Source organism: Solanum pennellii, chromosome 12 (genome assembly GCF_001406875.1).
Source record: "Solanum pennellii chromosome 12, SPENNV200".
Classification (NCBI taxonomy): domain Eukaryota; kingdom Viridiplantae; phylum Streptophyta; class Magnoliopsida; order Solanales; family Solanaceae; genus Solanum; species Solanum pennellii.
In genome coordinates, this window is record NC_028648.1 from 1,351,575 (window position 1) to 1,368,454 (window position 16,880).

Sequence of the window (16,880 nt, forward strand, 5' to 3'; positions counted from 1 at the left end):
TAGGGAGTTGAACGTCTTATTCTTATGAGTGGCCTATGTGAATATAAGCCAGGAGCAAGGATTCCGGAAAGTCAAATTCTATATTGCAAGTGCATAAATGAGCCCTTGTGGAATTGATATAAGCTTGTGAGACCCAGGTTCAAACCCTGCTAGTTACCTATTTTTATTTTTTTATTTTAAATTTACCTTAGAACTTATATTAGTGCACCCGAAGTCTTCAAAACCTGGATTAGCCTGTGGTCGAAACATGAATAGTTCAAATTGAAGTCAATTAATATCATTAAATTTAGTCTGTCATCAAAGGACAACGGAATATGAAAACATAAAATTCTATGTCTATGCATTTGCAAACACCAAAACCAACTTTTTGAAGTTATGCAAAAGAGAGTATGGCAACATAACAATTTCTATGTCTAGTTTTAGCACATAGGCTTCCATTACTCCTTAGAAGATTTGTTGATGAGTGACTTGTGAATGTGTGGTATAACACCCCCTCCTGCTATTGTTCCTTTGATCAGAGTGTCAAGTTCTTCATCACCTCGAATTGCTAGCTGCAAATGTCTTGGGGTGATACGTTTCACCTTTAAATCCTTGCTTGCATTTCCAGCCAGCTCCAATACCTCAGCGGTTAGATACTCCAAGATTGCAGCAGAGTAGACAGCTGCAGTAGCACCCACTCTCCCATTGGCGTTGGTTCTCTCCTTCAGCAGTCGATGGATACGCCCAACTGGAAACTGAAAAGGCACAAGACAAACAATTTAGAAACCACAAGGAAAGTCAGTGTCACATAATCCTCTTATTAATCAAATTAGATGAACGAACAAAAATACAAAGACATTAGTACACAGGGCAGTATAACACAAGTTTTGGTATTGTATGCCATTGCCATGATCCATATAGGAGTGTACAACATTATATGGATGCCTTGGCTTTGAAACGACAAAGTATTAATGTCAACTATGACGGATGAGTCAAGTAAAGGGCCCTTAACTTTATGTTCAATATCATGAAAAAGGAATCAGAGTAAAAAAGATAACTATGGCCATTGCCTAATAGTTGAGCAGTTTGCAGGCTAAACTACCACCAAACAGACCTTATTATTCACACAAGTTGTTCATTGATACAGAAATCAGAATGACCAAATTCTTTTGTATCATTCTCCATTACCGCTAGTAGTATTTTCTTGCATCGTCAAATTCATCACTGGATAGAAATCAGCTCCCTGCACTCCCGCCCCTCCTGTCCCTCTCGCCCAAAAAAAAAGGGACAAAGACAATTCCCAACCAGTTAGAAAACAAGTTTCTAATTGATTTGACTTAAAATTTCAAAAATTGCTGCCAAAGCTATTTATCTTCACGATCATCGCAAAAAGATCAGTATAAACATCACTAACATCAAGCCTTCTTATCAAGCCTTCTCACCTATAAACAAGGCAGACCAAGTCCTTAAGTTCATTCATGACAAGTTCAATTGATCCTAACCATCAAACCAAAATAAGTCCACCATTGCCAAAAAATTCAAATTTTGTATAGACAGAAGAGGAGACAATCCCTAACCCAAAGCTGCACGAACAACAATGTCCAATGCTCATTAGGTCCCCAAAACATAAAGGTGTGTGTAGCTGCTGATTATTGTTGAATTTATCCCCCATGGCTATTTTTCTGCTTCTTCATTTCTGACTACTTTGAATCTATTTCTTGAAAATCCCCCAAACTCATGAATAACCAGGACTATAAACTACCATGTTTCACGTTTTCAACAGCTCTTAAATACAGTCCTTATAAATGAACGGAACAACCCCATAAAGCCATCATGCCAAATTTTAACACCTTATACTAAACCATAAGTAATAGAAAGCAGCTTATTGAAGTACTGCTTTGATATTAACCATTTCCACGGAAGAGAAACACAAACTTAAGTCCATCACACACACTAGATAATCTCAAGATTAGTTCATTGCGAGCTTCTTCAACCTTTGCTTTAGGTAAAAAAGATAGTTTAGCCTCTTTCGGCTCCTATCATCAAAGCTCAATCCAATCTAAGTGCGTGTAATGTACACAAGAACACAGGCTCTAGTTCAGCTCAAATAAATTGAAATAAAGAATTATTACAAGTACCTGAAAATCAGCGGGGTAAAAGACATTGTCTCAAGGGAGAAGATAAAATAATAATAATACAGGACAAAGGTTCCAGTTCAGCTTAATATCATATTGAATTGAATAAAGGTAATATATCTAAGTAATCTACATCTAAAAAATGTGTAACCATTACTAAATAGTGGACCAATCTTTTCTAATATGTAGTACCCATACACATTTCTTTAGTTGCAAAGTAATAAAAGATATTCCTATGATCCAAAAAAAAGGAGGGGAAAACCAGAGGCAGAGTATGGATTTGAACATTATGGTTTCGGATTTGGAATTCTACCACAAACCATTTGATTTAACGATTTTGAACTCTATTATTTGTACTCCCTCCAATCCCAAAATAGTTCTCATGTTTCACTTTTCAATAGTCAATTTGACTAATCATTGGAGTTACATTTCATTAGATCAATTTTAAAGTTTGAATTCAAATATTCAAGGAATTACTCGAAAAAGATACTCTAATTAGCAATGCTTCTCACATATTAAAAATATATTTTAAAGTGTAGGTCAAAGTTCAAATAGTTTGACTCGAAAAATGTGAAAAGTGACAAGTATTTTGGGACCGAGGGAATACTTATTTAGTGGATTTTTTAACCACATATACAGGGTCCGAGCCAAATCTATAGGGTTCGGATAATCCCTTAAGTCCTTAACTACATCTAAGAAAAAAAAACTAAATACAACAACAAAGAACAACTACGGAACACAAAAAGGATAGTGGTAATAAAGCGAAAAACACAAAAAATTCTAAGGTCCTTTGGAGCTTTAAACACAAACCCGAAATAAAATGTGGACTTAAAACGAAAAAAGGCGCAAATAGGAAAAAATATACAAATGTGTTTGTGCAGTCCAACATTAACACTCACAAGCATGATTAACAAATATATAAACGAAAAAATCAAACAAAAACAAAGTGAACTATCAATTTCTTAAAATTCGCTACTTCAAAATCATGCTCATTCCCAAGGAGAAGTACGCCTTAGAACCTTCACGATAACACTAAAGCTCCCATAAAGCTAGACAAAGCACTCAACATGTTTTCCGCCTCACTTCAATGCTTAAACGCGCAACATCAACAACAAGAAACTTTAACATTTCTCATCAAAATGACTTAATTAAAACAAAAAAAAATTGAGCTTTTAACAGATAAAACTGCGCAAACTTTTCAAATTCAAGCTCAATTCCATATCGAATAATAGGAAAATTTAACTATATATCAAAAGAATGAGAAAACCCATAACTCATTACTAAATAGTGATCAACTCTTTTCCAATTACACATTTTTATGCAAATTCAACAACTTTGCCAGTAAAACAGAGAACTTCAAATCCAATTTGAATTTTCCAGCCTAAAAAACACAAACCCAGAAACTATAACTCATCAGAAACCCTAATTTACGATCATAAATCAAATAATCAATCCAAAAACATCAAAAAAATGAAGAATTAAGCGCAAACTCAGAAGAAGAAAAAAACCTGTAGACCAGCACGAGAAGAACGAGAAGTGGGTTTCTTCTTCTCCTTTTCTTTATCCTTATTAGCCGCTGTTTTCCCCATAATCAAACCCTTAGCTCCTTTTCCCGACATTTTTTCCGGTCGAAATTGGGTGATTTTCCGATTCGATTTTTTTTTATCGAAAAAAATTTCAGCACAGTCGAGAGAGATGAGAGTATATAGTGTTTTTATATATATAAAATAATGTGATTGGGACTGAGCTGGAAGGGGGTGGGGCGCAATCTAATGGAAGATTTTTTTACTATTTTACCCTTGAGTTGTGACTGATATTACTTTTGAGAAGCATGTGTTTACTAGATTGAGAAGGGTAAAAGAGTAAATTTCACATAGAAACTCCAAGTTTGTAACTTTTAATTTTTATTATATTTTACTATGGCTTTTCACTACCATTCATCGAATAAGACTACGTTGTCTAGTTGATTTTTGCTTTGAAGAGGGTTGCTTTCTTTTTTTACTCGTATTGAGAATGTGTATATGCGTTTATAGTATATGTTCTTTTATGGTTAGAGCTTTTGAGTTGCTCGCTCATTAACGTAGTATATGGATTGGGTTCAGAATGTTGTACAGTTCAATTCATTTTCTATGTGGGCACTAGAACGTTGAGAGGAGCGAGAAGAATATATTTCTGGTGCACCAGTTATCGCTCCTGGTAAATATTGAGTAATCAAGTACGTAGTAGAAAATTATTGTAGTTTATTTTCTTTTGAAACATTTAAAATTAATGAAAATACAAAATATGGCAAAAGTAAATATAACAAAAATTGGTGTGATTTAGGAATGGGGTTTGAGGATGATAAGAGTGTAAATCACATTTTATTTCTATTTTATATAAAATAGTAAGGTTATTTCGAATAGACCCACAATTATTTAAAAAAAAGTTTGAAAATACAAGAACTGAGAAGCTCAAATACTTAATATACTAACAAAAAAAATATTGATAAAAAAAATTAGTAAGATAACCAAATTAAAAGAATTAACGTGAGAAAATCTCAGCAGCTCAATTGATGATTATTTGAAATTTCAACTTCACCAACATGGGTTGTGGTGCACTAGTGGGAGTGTCTCACCCTTAACCAGAGGCTTCGGGTTCGACCCCTGGTATAAAGAAAATCATGTGGGAGTGTCACCCCCAAATGAACCCTGCAATGTGCGATCCGAATTTAATCAAAATTTCAATATGAATTTCGAACACCAAACAAAAAACCAAAAAAAACACAAAAATTCAACTTATTCATGAAGGTTCGATTTCCCAACTTCTAATTCTCTCCACATATCTCCTTAATGGAAAGGAGCAAAGGGAGTCAATAAGGTACTCCAAGACAAGATCTTGTTCTCCTCACGAAAGAAAGAAATGACTCAACTATCTATTAATATTTTATCTTAATTTTTTATATTTATTCAGATTCTCAATAAGTTAAAAATATATTATATTTTATCGAATTACACATTCATAAATTATTTTTCAATAACTAAAACTCAATGAGTATACATCATCTCTCATGTGACTAGTCATAGAGAATACACTTCAAAGTAAAAAACTAATTTTTGTACATATACTTTTTTGACTTGACCATGATTAATTATTATATGTTAATCATTTTATGAATACTTTATTAAGATATGTCCTAGTAGTAATTGACCTCCTAGATTTAGTTGATTTTATATTGATATTGCAACGATTATTTACACCATAAAATATACTATATAATTCAAATTCTAGTAAAGAACACGTTTACTAGTCAACGCCAGCTGCTACCTAAAATATTCAAGACTTTGGAAGAATAGAAGTGTTTTTCAAGACTGAGGGGTCCCTCTTTTCAACCATTTTAACAGCTAATAGAAGTGTTTTTCTATTTTTCTTTTCACCACCAATGAGGGAGAAATGTCTTTTCTTAAAGCATAAGAGAATATTTTTCAATTCCTCTGTTTATCTTCCTTCATTTCTCGTTAACTCTTGCTGTACGCACAAGCTGACTCGGCATCACAATTAAAAAAAAAAAAAAGAACGGATGCTAGCTAAGACCATCAAAAAAGGAAGAAAATTCCAATAATCTTCCTAATCAATTGAAATTTTTGTGCTTGCCTATTTTGACAAGGTCAACTTTTCAACAGTTTAACAAACAAAATGACTTAAACTTTGTTAACATAATTCAAATATCTTTACAAAAAACTTTCATACTAGAACAATAGTTCTTCAATGGCTTGCCTAAAAATCCTACTATTTTTCCTCTTCATAACCATTTCTTTTGCCCAAAACACCACAATTTTTCAAGGCCAACACCTTAGAGTTGGAGAAAAATTGGAATCACCAAACAAAGAATTCAGGCTTGAGTTTTTTAGCCTTGATGGCAATAAAACACAATATATAGGCATATTCTACAATTTACCCTCTAACATGACCTTATACCCCGGTGATGATCGCCCCGTTTGGGTTGCAAATCGCGATATTCCAATACAATATGCATCAGGTAACACTCTCACATTGGATGATGATGGAAATTTGAAAATTTTCTATGGAGAGGATAGTTTTGTTATGTTAAGTTCTTATAATGTAACAACAAGAAATGCAAGTGCTACACTATTTGATAATGGAAATTTTGTGTTAGTGGAATTGAATAGTAATGGTTTAGAGAACAAAACATTGTGGCAAAGTTTTGATTATCCTACTGATACACTGTTACCTGGGATGAAACTAGGGAGAAATGTTAAAACAGGACAGATGTGGTCACTGGTTTCTTGGATAAGCAAAGATGTACCTGCCTCGGGGTCATTTACGTTTGGTATAGATCCGATTGACACTGACCAATTGATAATATGGTGGATGGGAAGTGTGTTTTGGACGAGTGGACGCTGGGGAAATGAGACGTTTGGTAATGTATCGCGAGTATCACACTATGAGTATGTTAACTTGAGTTATGTTTCGACAGTGGATGAGAAGTATGTGACTTATTCGGTTAGTGAGACTCGAACTTTGTCTAGATATGTAATGGATACATTTGGTTTTATTAAGGAAAGAGGAGCAGCAGGACCTTTTGGGGTGTGCTTTTACAAGCCTAGTCCTGGTTGTGTGACAGAAGAATCGATAGGGTGCTCGATAAGAAACAATTCGTGGTTCAAGAGAAGGACAAATAATGTATCTGGTAATAGATTTAGGTTTGAAGACAACAACATGAGTTTATTTGATTGCAAGAGACAGTGTGAGAAAAACTGTTCTTGTGCTGCTTTTGCCTCTATCACAGCTACTGGAACTGGTTGTGATATTTGGAGTAACGTATCGATTTTGAACTCACTTGAATCGGATGTTTTCATTCTTGATGACGAAAGAGGTATATTCATATTTACTTCGTTGTCTTTTTTATGCTGTTGTCGTGTGACCAGGAGGTAAGGCTGCGTACAGTTGACTCTTGTGGTCCAGGGAAGTGGATCGTTTCTATGTCTAGCAAGTAACTAGAGTTAGTAAAGCGGACTCTAACGATGAATTGTTCAATGTGTTTTTATAGATTTGGTGCCAATAAGAAATCGGAGCAGCACAAATGTACCAAGCACAATCTCACTTCCTCCAGATTTAGCACCAGAACCATCTCCTAATTCAACGTCAGGATCGTCTAAAGGAACTTGTATGTATTTGTGTATAAATCTTGCTCTTGAACTATTGTATATGATTGAAGGTGAAAACCTTTTTTTGATTGTTTCCTCGATATAGTCTATTTAATAAAGAACTACACGTTTTAGGCACGTATTCTTTGGTTGTATCATCATTACACGATCTAGTCCTTGTTACGAGTATACACAGACCTTACACAATCTGCACTGTTTTCCTTTTTACTTGTCATGCTTTCTGCACTGTCGTTTTATCCGTTTGCATAACTACTTTGATTTGTTGCTCTTGAGCCGAGGGTCCTTCAGAAACAGCCTCTCTACCTCCACATTGTAGGGGTAAGGTCTGTGTATACTCTACCCTCTCCAGACTCCACTTGTGGAATTTCACTCGTTATGTTGTTTTGTTGTTGATGTCTCATTGTGTTGATGCAGCAACAAAATGGTGGATATGGCTTATAGCTGCAATCGGTTTGACACTACTCGTAGGACTTAGCTCCCTATGCTACTTTCTATACGGAAAAGGTGAGCACTCGAAGAATTTAGCTAGAATCTTGCACCAGTAAAATTCAAGTATTGTTGCTCGGACTCTGCTAACATGCAAGCCACAGTACTACTCTTGTCGGATCCTTAAAAAAACACTACTTTTGACGGATCTAACACACACCAAACAACATTTTTTAAAAGTCCGAGCAATATAGAAATGCTACACTTGGGTTCTGATCCCCACAACTTCCTCTTTCACTATCAGGGAAAGCAAAAGCAGCAGCTTTGTTATTGCTTAATCAAACAGCAAATGTATCTAAAAAGAGAAAAGTAGACAAGAAAATGAGCCATGAAGTGCAGTTATACAGCCTCGAGAGCCTAGCAATCGCCACAGACAATTTTTCACCAGGAAATAAGCTCGGGGAAGGTGGATTCGGACCAGTTTACAAGGTAAACATGACACATTTTATATGAATATGATTCACGGAAGCATAAATACTTAAACGAGTAATTTTTTTTCAGGGAGAAATGCTTGATGGACAAGAAGTAGCTATAAAAAGACTTTCGACTAGTTCAGGACAAGGCCTATTGGAGTTCAAGAATGAAATTTTATTGATTGCAAAACTTCAACATACTAACCTTGTTAGGCTTCTAGGATACTGTACTCAACGCGAAGAACGGATTTTAGTATATGAATACATGCACAACAAAAGCCTAGACTTCTTCCTCTTTGGTAAATATCATGTTTTTCATCTTCAACGATTCGAATACTTTGTCAAGAAATTTCATTCTTTACACTGATATGAACAGATAGTAACAAAAAGGAGCTACTAAATTGGGAGACACGATTCAGAATCATCGAAGGGATTGCTCAGGGTATACTGTATCTGCATAAATATTCAAGGTTGAAAGTGATTCATAGAGATTTAAAAGCAAGCAACATCTTACTTGACGCGGAAATGAATCCAAAGATATCAGACTTTGGCATGGCGAGGATATTTGGAACACAAGAATCAGAAGCAAATACGAAAAGAATTGTTGGAACACAGTAAGTAAATAAGCAATGTTTTCATATGCAAGTTTTTGTATGATATTACTTGAAGTTCTGAATACATTTTTCGGATACAACTTCAGTGGCTATATGTCTCCAGAGTATGCCTTGAGAGGCATTGTTTCAACGAAAACGGATGTATTCAGCTTTGGAGTTTTACTGTTAGAAATTGTTAGTGGCAAGAAAAACAACAGCTGCTATGATACCGAACATCCATTAAACCTCATAGGACTGGTAAGTCTCTCGACTAAACTATGAACATATCTCGCGAAATGTAGAAACATATAACTATTAGTACTATGTTTTTAGGCATGGGAGTTGTGGAGAGAAGAGAGAGCTTTGGAGCTAATAGATGCAACACTAATTGAATCATGCTCGCGCGATGAAGTAATGAGATGCATTCATGTGGGACTTCTTTGTGTGCAAGACTATGCAAAAGATAGGCCTTCAATGTCAAATGTTGTTTCAATGCTTATGAATGATACGAAACAACCACCACCACCACCACAACGACCAGGATTTTTCATCGAGAGAGGGGATCAACGTGCAGAGATCTCCGAAGAAGTAGTAAGATACTCGATAAACGGGCTATCAATATCAGAGCTGAGAGCAAGATAAGATACAAGATGTAACTTATTTAACATTCTTTTGATGAAGTGTAAAAAGTCACCAACTTCAAGTAACTGATTTCGAGTCCTGTTTCTTTGATACTATTACATAGGCAACGCGGAGTTATGGCAATGGAGGCTTCACCATTACCTTCCCCCCTCCCGCCTGATAGCAACGTCACATGTTACATGTAAAATGTGTGAGAATACACTTGACACTCATCGATTATATAAGTCGAAAGAGAATATCAGAAGAGTTTCTGAACTATGAATATTTGTATATTAGACAAAAGAGGTATGTGATCAATGTACATATATATTTTCTCATTCTGAGCTTTACATGTTCCACAAATTGGCTGTGAACTAGTTTACACTCAATTCACTACAAAAATAAAGAACAATTTTGGTTTTCACCTCAACTCACTACAATTATGATGATTTAGCTTCATCGATATTGTTTTCTTTATCGCTAACAAAAACTAAACGATCACCATCTCTGATCAACTCAATTTCATCGATTTCAGCTCCATCTTTGCTAACAACTTTGGCCTGAGAGATACCATATCTACTAGAACCAATTTGAAGTAGCTCTTTAAAACTCTGTGGGAGTAAAATGAGTTTTCCCCCATTGTCTCCTTTCTCAGGGCAACACACGATCACTCGAGGAGCATAAGTCTTGGTTGTCGTGATACTTACATTAGTGTCGTTTGCAGATAAAAGCACGTCGTGCTCATTGGTCTGCTTTGCTGACATTATCCCGAATAATGAGTTGTGGAAGTTATTAGACCTGCGTCTAGGACGTGATCGTCCTAATGATCCATCTAGTCCTAGAAATGAGACTCCATGGGATGCAGGGGAGATTGTTCGCTCACTTTTGAACCTACCAAGAAATCGAACCCCTCGTTCCTCAGGGATAGGATCAACGGATCGAGTTCTCATCATTACCCTGGATTCGAAGAGTTCTTTGATGTCTTCATGTCCTTGTTGCTCAGCAAGGTCCCGAGGGGTCCAATTATGTTCGTCTGGTTGATCAACGTTAGCCCCTCGATCCAAGAGGTACTTAACTATTTCTACGTTACCTTCACAAACAGCTACATGGAGAGCTGATGAACCGTTGATCTTGGGAAGCGTGACATCCCCGCCATAACGGACAATCTCCTTAAGCAAACTCAAGTTGTTCTGTTCAACAGCAACGCAGGCGAAATGTCCCACATCACCAGCTGATAGTTTAGCACCGTTGTCAACGAGTAACTGGATAACTGATTCGTGCTTCCCCATGATAGCCTCCCACAATGGCACATTGCCTTCTGAATCTGTGTATGCACAAGAAATAGAATCAAACTCCTATATCTGGCTTTGTGTCGATGGACGTGGTAGGAAAAGGAAACAACTGATAGTTAAGAGTGTGAAACTCGCAAAAAACGACAGTCCAGGTGTGTTTTTGACTATACTCTTTAAATGTTTGGACAAAAACAAACTTTTGGCATGGAGCATACCTCTACTATTGGGATCAGCCCCGAAATCGAGCAGAAGAACCACACAGTTCTCAATGCCTTTAGACGCAGCGATATGCTGATAAGAGAAAAAAAGCCAATAAGAAATCAAGTTACATAGAATCCAAGCTTAAGGTAACAGATGATCGTAAGGGTACTAACCAACGCGGATCTTCCATTGTTATCTGATTCATTTGGATCAAGACCGCGCTTCAACAAGTGATGCAACAATAAGTCATCACTTCTAAGTGTTGCAAAGCAAAGGGTGAGAGGCAAGTCCATTCTACCGCGAGCTAACATATGCTCGGTCTCAAGTAGAACACCCTCCATAATTGGATTCTTCATTTCCTTCAAATGCTACGAAAAGAGAGAAAACATAACATATATGTTAAGTAAAATCATTTCATTTGAAATCGTCCAAATTAGGAAACGTTTGAGGCGTTCTTACCTGAAGGAGATTATTCATGATTATTGTCCCGTCCCCAACATTGGCCTGGACGATATTCAGAAATGTGGTACGATTCATACGTAGTAGCTGGCACAGTCTCTTTGTTCGTACTGTAAATAGTTGAGGCCTATAACAAAGAACCCCGATTTCACCACAAAGATCACCAGCCCTGAACTCCCCAACAACCTGAAATATCGGTTTTAGTATCAGCTCACCACTTGTGGTTTCGTAAAAGATATATATGTGTTTCATAAAAATGAATCGAGTGAACGTATTGAAAATATGAAGGTTTTTGCACATGTTTGATGAAACTTGCCTGTTCAACTCCGTTTTTAAGCACTACTAGATCCTGTCATATAGGCTCAACATTAGACTTGTACTAGCAAGTAAAACACCACGATACATGAAAATTTTCCGCGTGCAGATACCAAAAAAGAGGTTCAAAATTACCACAGCTCCTGTTACAAGAATATAGAAGTCGGTTGGTGCTTCATTCTGCAAAATGACATCCTCTTTGGGAGGAAAGTACTCTGCCTTCATCTCGGAGACCTTGAATCACGAAGAAAATGTCAAATATTAGAGAAAAAAGATCTGATTTAGGACGGCAATTAAATATCTGATTCATGATGTTACCAGCTGGAAGAGTAGATCGTTTGACACTCCACGAAACAGGTAAACCTTATCTACTAAAGAGTAGAAAAGAAAATGTGAAACGCTTGAACGGATAGCTTTAGGAAGAGACTCGAGTGTCTCTTGCTGCTGCAGCCCTTCCGAGTCTGTTCTGAACTTCAAGCACAAGTGTGCAAGCATCTGATCTTGGAGTCGAGCAGGCAATTGGTTCCTCTGTGCAAAGCTCGAAGCAGCTTGAATCGTATCTCTCTGATGCAGCAATTTCAACAGATGCATTTTAGAACCTAACAAAATTATAGAATTACTGATAAAACAATCGAACGATAGGTTAACTTTTACTCACAAATTTTCTAGTCCTACTCGTCCCGTGCACAACCAAGTTAGTCATATTTCCTATTAAGTATGCTGTCAATCCCAAGTTAAAGAGCATGTAGAAAATATCAAAGATCATTTCCCGCGTATTCTCTGGATGCAGATCTCCATAACCGACTGTAGTGAGAGTAGTTATCGACCAATAAATAGAAGTGACATAACGAATCCATAAGCTCTGATTAAGGAAGTCATCCATAGCAACTCCGATCCATGTCTTCTTTGGATCAGGATAATGAACCGCGATAAGATAATAAAAGCATCCGGCACAATGAACAGCAAAAAGAGTGACCTATAGAGACGAACCAACACATTGATCAGCACAACATCGATTCAACGCTTAACCAAAGGAGGGCGAAATGTACTTACACAAACAAGCTTTGCACATCGAACCCAAAAGTAATTGAAGTTCCTATCTTTCTCCAATCTGTTTCAAACAAAAACAATAACACATCTCTATAACAGTCGCCCTATATAACAACATTTCACTATAACGACTAAGTTTTCTTTGGAAAAATCGACTTTCATGTTTATGTTCTCTATACTAGCAACCAAAAATACACTAGACAAACAACGTTGTTATAGAAAGGTCTGACTATAGTACCTGGCAAACAATGCACTAACTCTTCTTAGACGCCACAAACGAAGCATATTGAATAATCCATACTGACGTAAAGGTTTTGGGGAAATCTTCACAGCAAGTTCTGAAGGGATTGTTGATATGACATCGAATAAGAACCAAGTACTCATATACTTCCAAGCAATCTTTTTGTGTTCATCGACAAGTAGATAAGTGGTTCGGTCCAAGAAAGCTACGAAGAAGGTAAGAATGATATCAATCGCGAAGAATCCATTGACTACATTGTCCGTCTTAGCGAGTGGCCCTGCTGGTTTTCCTAGAAAGCCAAACTCGAACGGGGACACCCAAGCAGTGTAAACAACCAGCACAACTAGAAATGTCTCCCATAACCTACAAACATTACATTAAACCTGAGATGATTATAGCAAAAATCCATGATCATTACTAAACGACGAGCAGGACTAATAAGTAATAACCAATCAAAATCTCTCAAAGAGAAAAGAACGATGACTCGTGAATCAAATGCAACATGTTGAACTTGTTAACACATTATCCGAAATGAGAAAGTTACAAATTTTTAGATATAGGGTTGTTCTTATTAAGCAATGTAAAACATAAATAGAAAGTTGTAGCTGATTCCACTGTTCGAACCTATGACCTAACGACTCGACAACTTTATTGTTGTGATTGATTTCTTAGACAATGTCAAATGATTGAAATCACCAAATATGTGAAACATACAAGTTTACTAGGCTCATTTTTGTTAGTATTGTTGGGAAATAACTTGTGTCGATAAAATAATCGAGAGATATATCCCAGAACTATCGTAAATGGTATGTGAATATCCTCCGTCATACTTTTGGGACATTGGTGCCCCTGCTGTCCAAAAACTAGAATATATATATACCCTTTATACTAATGGACATAGACGTGTCATAATCTTATCCACCGATTCGACATTTTATCAATGGATAAAATTGTGTCATGTGTCCCTAATTAGTCTTCCATTAGAGTGAAGGCATATATATTCTAGTTTATGGATGATAATGTCCCAAAAATATGACGAAAGATATTTGCATATCATTTACGATAATTCGAAAAATTTTAAAAAGAAGTGTTCTATTTTGTGTCAAAAAGAGGCAAGTGGAGTAGGGGTAGAAAAGACAAAAGTATTAACAGTTGAAAAGATATATTTTGTTTATTATGCAGAAAGGGGGCCAATAAAAGAATGATATTTTGTCCCCCACCCACCAGGAAAAGAAAAGGAACCACCCAATATCTAGATCGAGTGTAATTTTATCAGTGAAGTTCAAAAAAAATATGATATTCGTAATAGACTTTACTTTTATTTTTATATAAATGGAGAGATTGTTTCAGATAATACACACAAAAAAAGAATCACACTATAACTTTAAAATACGTATCATTTTTTTTACAAAGATCATATTTTATGTTTAAATGGCTATAAATATTTGTTGAAATTTTGTCATTTACACATATTTATGTACTCTCTTGAAATTGTTAGAGGTATCAAGTTGTCTAGTTTATCACCGTATTTTTTATTTTTAAAAAAAAGAAGGGATTATACGTAAAATCAAAACTCTATCATTAAAATAAAATTCAAATAGTTAAATAACTAAAAATATTTCAATTTACCTTCGTCACTAATTAAAAAAAAATTAAAGCAGTGGATAGATCTAGAGACACATGTTTCATGTTTACTCAAAAATTCTAACTTTCTCCAACACAAAGTCAAAAGAAAATAGTGGAAAAATAATTTAGATATCAACAAATCATATCTCATTATTGAAAAATATTATCGTAATTTCAAACGTTTAAAAAAATAGTATTCACAAAATCAAGAATAATTCATAGATTAAACATTAGGAAAACTCGACAAATAAGGCTTGCTCAAGTAACTGAATATCTCTAACCATCAATAAATAAATTCAAGAATTGAGTCAGACTAAGTAAAAACACTATTAATCCCTGTAGGGGGGAGAAGGAAAAAATTATTTTTTTATTATCTTGAAGATTAAAAAAATATATATATATAATGCATAGTCTTTAAATATTCCATAGACGTTAATTTCAACAACCACGCACAAGAAAATTAAACAAATATATAACTGAACAAAGACTCTAAAAACATTAATAATGCACAAGGTGTACTATATTGTTAAAAAAGAAATGTGGTCGAGCATACTAGAAGATCCTATAAATTTTATTAATAAAATTAGATAATCAAGATTCAAATTTCAACATTGTTATTTCTATTTACGTTTGAATTACATTTTTATAGTGGGAGGTAATAAATATTCGATTCAAAAGTCAAGTTGGTCGACACTACCTTTAGTAAAAAAATATTACGTATCAAGCTTTTTCTTTTTGATAAATTATATGTTCAATTCGATTACGTGCACCTCTTGCTAACTTCATCAATCTTCTAGTATTTTGACTCTTTTGTGATTTGAACCTGATTTAGAAATTTTTATCGTCATGCAAGGCCCACTAAAAGCTAAAGTGAAAGCTTCGTAACTTTGAATTTCTTCGTTTCTAAGACTCGAATAACTATTCTATTTTCCTAAATTGGTTATTTATTATTACTTTTAAGTAATATTCATCATAATCATGCCCTTTTTAAGAATTTTCCCAATATTCAATGTTCAAACAAAAGAAGATTATGAACCTCCATAGACATAGAAACAAAATAAAGTAGAGAAATGTCAAGCAAGAAAACACTCTCCCTTTCAACCGGTTTATACGACACGAATCTAAATTAATCGAATCAAAAAATTCAGAATAACTAATAAATAGACTAAAAAGAATGATAAAAGAAAGAATATTCATCCTTTTAACGACTTTATGCTACACTAATTTAAATTAATCAAACTCAAAAAATTTCTGAACTAAAAAGAATGATAAAAGAAGTTACTTCGCCCTAAACCATCTTAATCTGCACGAATCTAAATTAATCGAACTCAAAATGATAAAAAAGAAGAATAGCTATAAGCTTGCCCTTGACTATCTTACATAACACGAACACGAATCTGAATTAATCCAATCAAAAAATTTCAAATACAAAATCATTCAACTCCAAAAAACACCTTGCCCCTTGACAATCTTACACAACAGAAATACAAATCTAAATTAGTCAAGTCAGTAAATTTTAAATACGAAATCATTTAATTCCAAAAAAAGATGGATATAAACTCTCCCCCTTGACTAGCTTACACAAATACATAAACACGAATCTGAACTAGTCGAGTCAGTAAATTCCAAATACAAAATCATTCAACTAATTGACTATTTTATATAACACATGAACACGAATCTGAATTAGTCGAGTCAGTAAACAATTGAACTCCGAAAAAAAAGTTATAAGAAGAATAAAGAACCTGTATTGTCGATCATAAGGTGAAATAATAAATCTTTTAAGCTTAACTCTTCTATTACTTCTTGCACCAAGTGAAGGTAAAATTCCAGTAGAAAGACTATAATGACTACTTTCTCTTGATAATTGTTCTATTTCTTGTGCTGCACCACACATTGATACTCCCAAAACACCTAATCCTCTATTATCTCCCATAACTCTAAAAAAATAAAATTAATTTTTTCTCAAAAAAAAGTAATTAAAATTGTGTATATTGTTCTCTCTTGTTTTATGAACTTTGCTATATATATAAAGAGAAATAGATGGAAAAAAAAAATTATTTATAGAGGAAAAAAGGTTCTTTTTTTAGGAGACACCTACCAATATAGTTTGTCTCGTGAATCTTATAACACATGTTGTTGGTGATATTATGTATTTATTTTGACTGATTTGAGAAAGGAAAAAGAGAGGAACTTTTATAGATTGATATTTTTTTAATTTTATTGTAGTTTTGCTCTTTTTTGGAATTTGGTGTTTAACGTATATATTGGGATCTGATTAAATCTGGATTCATGTGATTCAGA

The 16,880-nt window shown here is 34.8% G+C and overlaps 3 protein-coding genes across 4 annotated transcripts; 1 reads left to right on the plus strand and 2 right to left on the minus strand.

The window, feature by feature from the left end:
• Positions 1 to 252: 252 nt before the first annotated feature.
• Positions 253 to 3,823, minus strand: LOC107007324 (probable histone H2A variant 3). Its single transcript, XM_015205898.2, has 2 exons — positions 3,623 to 3,823; positions 253 to 734 (listed from the first exon to the last, which is right to left on the minus strand). The coding sequence occupies exons 1-2, from the start codon at positions 3,731 to 3,733 to the stop codon at positions 438 to 440; spliced, it is 408 nt and encodes a 135-aa protein (XP_015061384.1). The 5' UTR covers positions 3,734 to 3,823; the 3' UTR covers positions 253 to 437.
• Positions 3,824 to 5,803: 1,980 nt separating this feature from the next.
• Positions 5,804 to 9,730, plus strand: LOC107007321 (G-type lectin S-receptor-like serine/threonine-protein kinase CES101). Of its 2 annotated transcripts, XM_015205896.2 has the most exons (9): positions 5,804 to 6,987; positions 7,162 to 7,278; positions 7,694 to 7,783; positions 8,010 to 8,194; positions 8,267 to 8,477; positions 8,555 to 8,792; positions 8,879 to 9,029; positions 9,105 to 9,423; positions 9,517 to 9,730. In XM_015205896.2, exons 1-8 carry the CDS (start codon positions 5,859 to 5,861, stop codon positions 9,411 to 9,413), a joined length of 2,430 nt encoding a protein of 809 aa, XP_015061382.2. In that variant the 5' UTR covers positions 5,804 to 5,858; the 3' UTR covers positions 9,414 to 9,423; positions 9,517 to 9,730. The 2 variants fall into 2 exon arrangements, with proteins under 2 accessions (XP_015061382.2, XP_015061381.2); XM_015205895.2 differs by having other exon boundaries at positions 9,105 to 9,714.
• On the minus strand, positions 9,661 to 16,665 carry LOC107007320 (potassium channel AKT1). The gene is made up of 11 exons (XM_015205894.2): positions 16,322 to 16,665; positions 12,948 to 13,313; positions 12,713 to 12,770; positions 12,318 to 12,635; positions 11,978 to 12,223; positions 11,795 to 11,893; positions 11,661 to 11,693; positions 11,345 to 11,530; positions 11,059 to 11,253; positions 10,900 to 10,975; positions 9,661 to 10,716 (listed from the first exon to the last, which is right to left on the minus strand). Exons 1-11 carry the CDS (start codon positions 16,510 to 16,512, stop codon positions 9,833 to 9,835), a joined length of 2,652 nt encoding a protein of 883 aa, XP_015061380.1. The 5' UTR covers positions 16,513 to 16,665; the 3' UTR covers positions 9,661 to 9,832.
• Between the last annotated feature and the right edge of the window lie 215 nt (positions 16,666 to 16,880).